The sequence below is a fragment of the Nycticebus coucang genome, chromosome 12 (genome assembly GCF_027406575.1).
Source record: "Nycticebus coucang isolate mNycCou1 chromosome 12, mNycCou1.pri, whole genome shotgun sequence".
Taxonomy (NCBI): Eukaryota; Metazoa; Chordata; class Mammalia; order Primates; family Lorisidae; genus Nycticebus; species Nycticebus coucang.
Window position 1 is genome coordinate 49227172 of NC_069791.1, and position 11944 is coordinate 49239115.

Below are 11944 nucleotides of genomic sequence, written 5' to 3' on the forward strand. Positions count from 1 at the left end.
TAGAGATAATTAGTCATGCTAGAAAATGAATCAATGAACACTATAATGAGTAATTATTAATAATTTTAATCCCTGGCCTGCTGATGTATTTAAAAATTGAGTAATGTTTTGTCTTTCTCAGAAAAATTTATTTTTGTCATATTTTAAAAATAAAATTAAATGAAAGATGTAGGAATTAAGGCAGAAAAATGAATATAAGGTTGGAAATGATGGATTTTGTGACATCTACAATAAATTGAAACTATAGTAATTTCTCAGTATAATTAATGACAAATATCAGTAATTATCAGCTGACAATGTTACTATGAATTTTAGAGTTTTTTCCATGTGAATAGAAGTGACATGACAAAAATATGGAAAGAAGTATGTTAAGTTTTAACAACCTAGTCTAAAAGGGAGTCTTAGCCATCTGAGGCATACTTAAAGCTAAGGTGGCATATTCATGATTGAGATGAAAAAAAGTGACCCACAAGAGCGGTCAAGTTGCTTCCCCCATATTTTGTAGAATATGAACACAGCTTCTCAGAGTCACTTACAATGGACAAACTTCAGAAGTCTACTTTGTCCTTGCAGTAAGACCCCAGTGTCTCCTGTTTTGGGAGGTGTCTGATCAGATAAACTGATTTCAAATTAGCCCGTTATGTGAGAATTTCCTGTGCAGAACTTAAGTGACGCAATGATGAGAAATCTACTTTTTCCACTCTTGCGGCACTCTGAGCCTTTGCAGGGCACTCTGTGAAGATCACAGACATTGTTTTTTCTTGTCCAGAACTGATGCCTTTACATTTCACCTTTTATTTCTCAGCTGCCTTGGGACTTTTCTGAGAGCAACCTCGGCTCTGCACTACAGAATGCATGACCCATGGACGCAGAAGGTATGTGTTGCTACCCTCTATCTCTCAGCTAGCCTTCCTCATTTAGTGGAAGATTCCAAGTACCAGGTGTGATGCCTCTGAGGAAATTAATATGCAATAAAATCAGAGTAGAAACCAATTTCCTTATTTGAATAATTCAGGTTAAAAATCTAAAATATGGAATATGTTAGAGGATTTCCCAAGTTTGCAGATTGCTAACCTTATCAATTTTATTTCTCTGCCTTAGTTTCTGTGGAAACATCATCAAGACATATACGTCGGCTAGTTAGCAAACTTAATTTAAGGGAAGCCCCTAAACATCAGCACAATGAAGAGTTAACTGAGGATTAGCCATCATTACATTGTTTGACACTGAATAATAACATAATTTTTATTTATTAAATATAATTAATCAAATATTGCAGAAAGTGCACTACACTGACATAAGCAATTTGTGTAATGATTTATTTTCCATGCGTTTACTGACATGAATCAGAAACAATAAAATAGCAATTGTGAATAAAATAACTACGTAGGTAATTTTTACAGAGAACTCTAGGTGCCGGCTTGAGTGGTAGATGTTTTACATACGTTATATTTTGTATGCTCTTATTCCTATTTTAGAATATGAGGCCAGGTTATTAGATACTAAGTAACTTTTTAAAGGTCACACCGTGTGAATTGCAAAGCCAGAATTAATTCTAGATCTCAGGGACTCCAGAGCCCAGTGACTAAAGTATTACATTCCATTATATGAATTAATGAAAATACTCAAACTACTAATGTGTGCTTTGTTGACACTGACTAACATAATAACTTTCTGGAAGTTTGAAATAAAAGTGTTCTTCCATAGCTGATATACATTTTCTATTTATAATTTATGGTTTTATATTTTAACAATAAAATTAACTGCCAAATCTTCTATAAATAAGACTCAAAAATATTTTATAGTCTTTCTAATACTGTTTCAGTTAATGATTTCTCAATACCCTCTGTTATTCAAACGAAAGCCCACTTAATAACACTGAATCCATTTTAATAAAGAAGTGTAAAGTACAAAATAAAAGTAATTTAGTGCACAGGCTAAAAGGCATGTCAACTTTCCTATTCTCCATTTTAAGATCACTCAGTCTTTAACCATTATTGGCTTTCAAAATTTGATTTTCAATTAGTGCATATATTTTCATACATCCATATTAGTTTTAATAATTTTTAATAAAACATTTTAATTTTGATATAGATATATATATTAATGTAAAAATATATCTTTTGATCAGACTTTTAAAAATATGTACATATTTATGGAGCTCTTTATTACTTGCTACTTTTGCTTTTCCTTATTCCAACAGCAATGTTGGAAAAATGTAGAAAATCTTATAAAAAATATTTTATCTTAAGGTGGCAGCTGTGGCTCAGGGAGTAGGGGGCCGGCCCAATATGCCGATGGTGGCAGGTTCAAGCCCAGTCCCAGCCAAACTGCAACAACAACAACAAAATTATCTTAAATAAATTGGGTAAGCTTTAAGGAAATTACAGTGAGAAATTTAGATTCTTCAATGCAGAATGAGAACCAATACCCACTCTCCACCTCATCCTTTCTGATTGCACTAGGTATCTTGTCCTTATATAAACCATTTACTACTTTCTTAAAACCAGGAACCATAAAGCACAGTCCTGACATCTTACAGCTGCAGGGATGGATAACCAAAGAGTGATCTACTCTGATATAAATCAGGCTAAAACCCCAAAGAAGCAGCAAAGGAAATCTAAGTGCACCAAAAGCTCCATTTCAGAACAAGAACAAGAAATAACCTATGTGGAATTACGCCTTCAAAGAGAAGCTCAGGATTTTCAAGGGGATGGCAAAGCTTACCACTGCAAAGGTAAAGCTCTAAATAGCTCCTGCAAACTGTTCCAGGATGGACAGTTGTGGTGCAGGGGTGTGGGGAAAGAGCAGGGCGTGCTCACATAGTTTTATTCATAAAGATGAGAGTTCTAAGTTGACATATACTATTTTAACGTGAAATAGGCAGACTAATTTTACTCACATGTTGTTGAAAACTGTAGTCTTTGTCCAACAACTCATGGGGCACGACATTTACTGAGAATGCAGTGCTATATCCTCAGAGGAAGATTCCTCTGGTGGTAGGTGTGGGTTTGGTGATTCTCTGTGTATCTGGGGTCTCTTGTACATATTCTAACAGACTGCCTCCATCTCTCCTTTCTCAGTGTTTCCGTTTCTCTCCCCGCAGGTTTACCATTCCCTCCAGAGAAGCTCATTGCTGGGATCCTGGGAATTCTCTCTCTTGTCTTGCTATTCACTGTGGTAACCAGACTTGTCATTCCCTGTAAGTATGTTTTGTTCTGCAAGAATTGTTGAAAGTACCTCTAAACACTTCATAAGATCAAGCCATACTAGAATTCTCATTTTTAAGTATGTTTTAGACTAAATGAGGAATGATTATTCAGAATTTTTCAAAGTATAAATAAAAGAATAACTGTAGAAAGTCTTTGCTTTTAATTATATGTGTATGTTAAAATTTCATAACACGGACCTATTTTAAGAGTCTGAAAAACTTACTGAGAAATAGAAATTAATATTTGAAAGTGGTTAAATCAAATAATTCCAGTATTACAATATATGAAGTACACAAATGTGGTAAAAAAAAAAAAAAGTGGTAAGTTTGGTTTTGTAGTCTCTGAAAGATTTTTCCCCTCAAATCTTCTTTAATCTTATTTATTTTTTCTGGCGAAAATCAGTTTTACCATAGATAATTCTAAGCAATATACCAAATTTCAAAGACTAAAATTATCGTGTCTCATTTAGGCACTAATTTTTAATAAGGATTACTCTAATTTTTCTAGCTACAATAGCTCAGACACAGAGCAATTCTTCGCAGACCATAGGAACTCAGAAAGGTACTGATGTTAGTCATTTTATATTTTGTTTTGATCTTTGGCTGTGAAAAAATGATAATAAATATTCTTAAGGGTAATAAAATATTGAATAATAAATATCCAGAGCTAAAAGTAATAGGGGGGCATTCTCTTATCTTCAATAATAAGTATAAATACTCATTTGAAATCACTACAACCATTTTTTGCTATTTGACTCAAATTGCTACTGCTACCACTTGATAACATGTAATTTTGATTTTTCCAAGAAAAGTAATATTGTCAGTGATTTTTCAGATATATGGAGGGTGGGTTTTTATTTGATGTATTTCTTTTTATGACAATACGATTAGGGGATAAGAGGCTGATGCTATTCTGTGCATATGTATGAGTGCTTTTCTTTAAAATATTTATGCCTATGAGGATGTAAAGACAGGTACACACATTTTTGTACCTTTGAAAATATGTAAACTAATAATCTTTTAAAAAAATCATATTGTGGAGATAGTAATTCATAATTTTTCCTCAGCATATCAATGTGGTCATTGCCCAGAGGACTGGTTCACACATTCCACCAATTGCTATTACTTTGGTAAGGAATTAAAAACTTGGAATGAGAGTTTGAGGGCCTGTGCTTCTAAGAACTCCACTCTGCTATACATAGATAGTGAAGAAGAAAAGGTAAGATGTCAAATGTTTCGAACATTTTAGAAGCTTATTTCAGTCAATATTATATTTGTAGAATTCATCATATTCTTGTACATATTTTAGGTTAATTATTTACAGGTCTATACATTATTCTGTTGTGTGACTTTGCCAGGCACTATTTATTTCTATTCATAAGCTAATGTATACTTAAGTGTTACAAGTTTTTGTTGCTCATGGAAAACGATGCTTCTGTAAATGCTTTTATTCTAAATTAAATTATTCTATTTAATTATACTATATATAAACACACCATGAATGGGCAAACTTATCACAGAGTGAATGGACTCCTATAATACACATCAAATAACAAAATAGAGGATTTTAGCCCCAGAAGCCCTGCTCGTGTGAATGATCTCATCACTTCTCCCTCCTTCTCAAACCACTGTCCTGAATGTTAACATTACAAACTTTACCAGTTTTGAATTTTCATAAGTGACAGTATGCACTTTCCTGTCTGTCTCCTTTACCCTGTGTGATGTTCGTGCACTTCACCCATATTAATGCAGTGACTAGTTTGTTAACTTTCACTACAGTATTATGCACATAGAACATTTTAAAATCTATTCTATCTGGTGTCTCTGCATGGGGGATGTGAGTCTCATGTCCCTGGGGACACAAAGGCTTCCTAGATGGGGTACATGTAATCATGGGATTCATTTGTTGGTCCCCTCAGCCACACCCACCATGGTGTATCTTGGTGGCAGAGCAGAAACTCTTCCTCTGGCTTTTTATTATTAGGAGGTCTGCTGTTAGATCTCTCTTGCTGGTGGTGCCAGCATTGCTGGTGATGCTGGTAGAATGCCCTCTCAATACAGAGAAGACATGAGCTCACTGAGGCACCTATCATTGCTGGGTTGAGTGCTGGGAAACAGCAGGGCAAGGTCACGTTCTTCTGTTGGGTAAGATGCCCAGACACTGTGTTGATTCTTTATCCTGCAGTCACAAACCATTCCACCTTCTCCTTACTCCTTTCAGAGTCTCCTTTGCTTGAGTCTTTCATAAATTTCAGAGCTCATAGTTGTATTTGGTAGAGAGTAGCACGTGTTTGGGGGCCACTGGTGTTCTACCTACACCAAAACAGACAACAGTGGGGGTTTAACTAGTTAAAGAATGGTGCGGTATGCACAAACCACTATTTTTGGCTTCCACGTCTCTTATTTCCTTAATGCAAACCCTTTCAATTCCCTTCAAGACCCCAAACTCTGAGAAACAGTAGAAATGTGCATTGAGTTAGTATTAGCATCAGGAGAAATGTACACAGTGTCTGAAAATTTATTTAAATTCGTGCTATATTTGTTTTGCCAACATAGTTTCCTATTAAATTACATCAGTCATAATTTTCAAAATTAATTCAAGGAGAATAATAAAATTACTAAGTATAAATGTTTAATAATTAATTTTAAGCCAGAATCACCCATGTTTGTGGATGTTTTTAGTAATATATAAAGTGGTTTTCAACTTTAATATACCTTAATATACTGATTTTGTTTTGGAAATTGTAGATCTAATGAAAGAACACAGTACTTGCACTTTTAAAATTTTGTAAAATCCTTTTTAAGAATTTTTTTAGTTAAATCATAACTGTGTACATCGATGCATTAAGGGGGTTCAGTGTACTGATTTGATATACAATGTGGAACGCTTACCTTGAACTGATTAACACATCCGTCACCTTGCTTACTGATTTGTTGTGGTAAGACAATTATACTCTTTTCTTGTGGACCAGCCATGACACAGAGTGGGTTTACTTCCTTGTGGCCTGGTGGTGTGAGGAGACCAAAGAAAATTATTAGTAAGAGTTATAGAATATTAGTACAGAGAAATAATAGACAGAGACAAGGAGTTAGTTTTAAGAGCAGCAGGGCTCAGGAGGCGGCACACACTTCTTAGTGAGGCTTCCAGTCTGCCACCCTGAGTGTCAGGCTAGCTCTGAATTTATTCCATACATCAGTGTTACAGTTCTTTATTCCATACATCAATGTAACAGTGTCCTGTTACAGTCATAAATCTCAAGAAAGCAAGGCAAACAACCCCGCCAAGGTTATTTGTGCACTTACACAAATTTCAAAGTTTAAATAAAAGAATAACTGTAGAAAGTCTTTGCTTTTAGTTATATGTGTATGTTAAAATTTCATAACACGGACCTATTTTAAGAGTCTGAAACCTCAAACTCTTCCTACTAACTAGACTAACTCTATAGCCGATTACATTAATTGCAAGGATTTACTTACTAATTTTTAGTGCTTCAAAATATAATGGTCTTAATGTAAACAAAGTCTTGACAAGGAAGTCAACCAGAGGCCAACTCAAGAACCAAATCCTAGCTGACCCACAGTCACACACCACAGATGTGATTTTTTTGTTTGTTTTTTTTTTGAGACAGAGTCTTATTATGTCATCCTTGGTAGAGTGCTGTGATGTCACAGCTCACAGCAACCTCAAACTCTTGGGCTTAAGCTATTCTCTTGCCTCAGCCTCCCAAGTTTCTGGGACTACAGGCGCCTGCCACAGTGCCCAGCTATTTTTGGTTGTAGCTGTCATTGTTGTTTGGCAGGCTCGGGCTGAATTCGAACCCACCAGCTCCAGTGTATGTGACTGGCGCCCTGGCCACTGAGCTATAGGCGCCAAGCCACACAGATGTGATGCTTTAATATTCTGAAGGCCTTGTGTCCAAACAGATAGATTCTTCTGGCCCAATCAAGGTGACAGAAGAGAGGAGATCTTTCTTCTCCTTATCTGATCCAGAGCAAGTCTTCCTGAGTTGGACAAAGTTTGAAGAATTCACATTCTTAACTCTCAAAAACCACTCCCTCAGAGCACACAGCCTTGTCCTGGCAGAAAGCAGCTTCAAAGCCTCCAGCCAGCTGCTGGGCTACAGCTGCGAGGGGAGGGGAGATATACCACACACTAGGCTGGAAAAATATTAAAGTGACAGGATCTTGCACTTTGTGCTCAGAGCCCAGAAAAATCAGCCCAAATCAAAACACTCATAAGTGTCCTCCTTTGTCTAGACTTTGTTCCCTATTCCTAATAATATGTCTAATTTACTAACCATTAATAATTGAGTATGAGTTTCCAACTTATAAAATCATTATTACTAGCAACCCAAGCTCATCAAGATATGACTCCTCCCTTAAGCCTTCCCACATGCGCGCTTCATTTTCTTAATAGTTTTGAAATGCAACATTGCATCATACATAAAAAATATTCTATATGTTCCTATAGAAATTTCTGAGCATTCTGTTATGGCATTCCTGGACTGGAGTCTTTCGTCAGAGCAGTGGTCATCCATGGGTGTCAATAAATGGCTCAGCTTTCAAACTTAAGTAAGTTTTCTTCACTGGTGCTATATAGTAGGAAAATAATAAACAGGAGAAAAACAGCAGACTAATACAAGTAACTTTAAATTGAATTACAGACAGGAAGAAGATGTTGAAAGTTAATGAAATGTTGACATAAATATTAAAGAATGGACCATATTAGTCTCCCTTTAACGATGGTGTCGCTTTCTTAGTTTGAGGTATATGAATTCAACCATGGTCAGAATATTTTGAAATGAAAATTCCAGGAAAAAACACTTTATGAGCTCAGTGTTCTGAGTAAGTGGGAGATTGAAATTACACATCGTTCCACTCTGTCTTGCCTGGGACTTGAACCATCAGTTTGACCAGCACATCTACACTCTAGAGGTGATCCTTCTACCAATCAGTTAGTAGCTCTCCGGGGAGCAGATCAATTGTAATAGTATTGCAGTGCTTGAGTTCAAGCACCTCCTATTTTATTTGATAATCACCCAAAGGCAAAGAGTAGTGATGCTGGCATGTCGTTATACTTACTCTTTTGTACCATTAGTTATTGCTTCTAATCCACTCTTGTACCTAATTTATAAATAAAACATTATCATAGGTGTGGATATGTATAGAATACACATAGTATATAGTAGAGTTCAGTACAATAAGTGGTTTCAGGCATCTACTGGTGGCCTTGAAGCACATCCCCTACAGATATGGGGAACTAACGTGTTCAGTTCTCATAATAGCCAACTCCTACTAATGCAGTGAAATGTCATTAATTGTATTCATAAAATTCTTTTCTTAAATTACATGGGAAATGCTTTTGTTTCATGGATTGTCCCCATAAAATATGACAGAAAATATGTATTTTTCTCCATTGCAGCATAACAGAAATAGAACCTGGTAAACGGAACTGTGCTGCGCTAACCTCAGGTAAACTTCAATCAGATGAATGTGGATCTTCAAAAATTTACATCTGTAAGCACAAGCTTTAGAAGTAAAGCACCTGAATTTGGATTTGGCTATGCAATTTTATATTTTGTGAAATGGAAATAGTATTTTTATTGAATAAGTCAAAAAATGTTATTTGTTTATAGATAAAAAGATTAAAAAATCTTTGCAGTATAATATACACACCACAAAGAACAGGATATCATTTCTTTGTGTCTGGCTCTTTTTGTGGAGCATTGCATGTGTGGCATGTCACCTTTTTTTTTTTTTTTGTAGAGACAGAGTCTCACTGTACCGCCCTCGGGTAGAGTGCCGTGGCGTCACAGGGCTCACAGCAACCTCTTACTCTTGGGCTTACGCGATTCTCTTGCCTCAGCCTCCCGAGCAGCTGGGACTACAGGCGCCTGCCACAACGCCCGGCTATTTTTTTGTTGCAGTTTGGCGGGGGCTGGGCCTGAACCCGCCACCCTCGGCATATGGGGCCGGCGCCCTACTCACTGAGCCACAGGCGCCACCCCAGCATGTCACCTTTTTAAAGTTGCATGTTATGTGTGTCTGTTTATATGAAACATCAGAAATAGACAAACCCACAGAGAAAGTGGAGTAGTGTTTGCCAAAGGCTAAGGGGAGATTGCTATGAGATGTGACCACAAATGACTACAGTTTATTCGTTTGGGGGTGACAAAAATTTTGTAAACCTTTGGAGCTGATTTTTTGTTGTAAATCTGCAAATATACTAAAAGTTTACATACTTGCACACTTAAATGGATGAAATGTATACAATCTACATGACATCTCTATAAAAAATATTTGAAAATAACTGTCCTAGGATGATATTTGGGACTGTCATATTTGAATATTCTGCCTCTTTATAAAGTTGACTTTCCAAGCAATTTCGTTCTATGTCTGGCAATCTATTAGGTTTTCTTTAATTTCTCTCTGTCATATTTTGTATTTTGGGTATTGAAGTCATGTAGAAATGCAGCTATTTCACATTTATGCTTTTGTAAATAGCATCCTTATTTTAAAATTTTCTTTAATTATTTTGTTGCCATAAATACAAATACAATTGAGGTTTGCATGTTGATCCTATGTCCAGTTACTTCAGGGATTTTGTGTATTAAATCCCACAATTCAAGTATAGAGTGTTCTGGATTTTTGATGTAAACTATTTTATCTATAATAGTCACACTTGTTACCCCAGATGCCATAATTTTTTAAAGCCACAGCACTCTGCCCAAGATGACAAAGTGAGACTCTGTCTCACAGGAAAAATAAATAAATAAATAAATAAATAAAAATTATTTTCAATGATGAAAAAGAGTCAATAATGGTTTGAATTTTTCAAACCATTATTAAATTTTCAATAATGGTTCTATGTATATTATACATTCATTATTTCCTGCTTTTGATGAGATTTCAACATCTCAATCATATTTAAAAAATTTTTATCATACTTTTCTCATATTTCAGTAATTTTATAATATTCCCTTTTTCTAATATATTTTTCATTGCATCGATGTTGCATTTTTACTCTTTTTGCAGCATTTGAAATTATATTTGTTTTCTCTGTATAATCCGTATAAGGTATATTACTCTTATTTCTTGTAAATATTAAACCAGTGTTGTGTTTCTGAGATAAACTCACCCTGGTCATTTTGTATTATCCTTTTAAAAAGATCAGTGCATGTATTATATTAGAAGTAAGATTTGTTTCTTCATGCATGTTCACAGGGAGATTGTATTATGCTTTTATTCATTGCTATGCACTTGAAAGTTCTTGCTATTGAGACTATGCTGGGAAGCATTTCTTTTTTGATACCCTGCAAGCCTTTGTGTAAGAGTATTATTTTATTTTGAAATGTTATTATTAATTAGTGATGTGATCTGAGTCTGTAGAATATATTTATGACAATGTTTCTATAACAAGCTCAATTTGTTTACTACCTGTAGTGCTTATTCAAGTATCTTTTCTTACTATATTTTGGTCATTTGTGTATTTTAGGATTTTTTATTTCAAATGGATATTAAATTGTATTTATAAGATGGATCATGCCTTGTTTTTCACCTGTAATATCCAAAAGATATACCCACAATTAATCTAGAAATAAAATATTTGTGCCTCATCAAGTACTTTCTTAAATAATTAATCTTTTGTTAATTTTATTAAGTATTTTCAATGAAAATATCACTGACTTTGAACCCGCCTGCTCCGGTGTATGTGGCTGGCACCTTAGCTGCTTGATACATTCTTCTTAGTAAAGTATCTCAAGAATGGAAGAAAAAGTATCCAATGTACTCAGCTCTACTGTGAAACTAATTTATGGCTTTCATATGAAAGCTATAACCCAGTTAAACCTAAGAATATGGGGAAGGGGGAAAAGGAGGGGAGGGAGGAAGAAGGATGGGTGGAGGGAGGGTGATTGGTGGGATTACACCTACGGTGCATCTTACAAGGGTACATGTGAAACTTAGTAAATGTAGAATATAAATGTCTTAACACAATAAGTAAGAAAATGCCAGGAAAGCTATGTTAACCAGTGTGATGAAAATATGTCAAATGGTATATAAAACCAGTGTATGGTGCCCCATGATTGCATTAATGTACACGTACACAGCTATGATTTAATAATAAAAAAAAAAAGAATTTTATGGCTAGACATGATGGCTCACGCCTGTAATCCTAGCACTTTGGGAGGCCAAGGCAGGAGGATTGCTTGAGGCCAGTGATTCAAGATCAGCCTAAGCATCATTGTACACCATGATTGCATTAATGTACACAGCTATGATTTAATAATAAAAAATCAGCCTAAAAAAAAAAAAAAAAGAAAATGTCACTGGCTTTGTTGACCCTGTCTATTGTGTCTTATGATTTTATACTATGTGTTATTTTCTTTCATCTATTTCACTTCTACTTAATTTAATTTCAACTTTAAAAAAATTTTTTGATGCATATTCAGATAATTCCATTTCTGAACTTAGTTTTTATAGTATATGTCTTTAAGGCAATTAATTTTTCACAAGAAAGAACTTTGCTCTACTTTACTCATAATTCAAATAATAGAATTGGTGACTATCTATTGTCTTAATGTTTGCCTCTTTCTGTAGTAACATGACAATTAAAAATCATGTAGATTTTTGAATTTTTGGTTATAAACTTCTATTTAAATAAACTGTAATTACAGTATTTATTGTGAAGCTGAAAAGATCTACATGTTTCTTCTAATGTGGTGGTGTGTAGAG

At 34.9% G+C, this 11944-nt stretch overlaps 1 protein-coding gene across 1 annotated transcript; it reads left to right on the plus strand.

Annotated features, from left to right (window-relative positions):
• The first annotated feature begins 2550 nt into the window (after positions 1–2550).
• On the plus strand, positions 2551–8745 carry LOC128561777 (NKG2-A/NKG2-B type II integral membrane protein-like). The gene is made up of 6 exons (XM_053556350.1): positions 2551–2737; positions 3107–3202; positions 3720–3773; positions 4279–4430; positions 7683–7783; positions 8634–8745. The coding sequence occupies exons 1-6, from the start codon at positions 2551–2553 to the stop codon at positions 8743–8745; spliced, it is 702 nt and encodes a 233-aa protein (XP_053412325.1).
• The last annotated feature ends 3199 nt before the right edge of the window (positions 8746–11944 follow it).

Coding starts and splice junctions, on each gene's coding strand:
- LOC128561777 (XM_053556350.1), top strand. CDS start 2,551: ATGGATAACCAAAGAGTGATCTACTCTGATATAAATCAGGCTAAAACC. Junction 3,774..4,278: donor GACCATAGGAACTCAGAAAG/GTACTGATGTTA, acceptor ATTTTTCCTCAG/CATATCAATGTGGTCATTGC. Junction 7,784..8,633: donor GGCTCAGCTTTCAAACTTAA/GTAAGTTTTCTT, acceptor TCTCCATTGCAG/CATAACAGAAATAGAACCTG.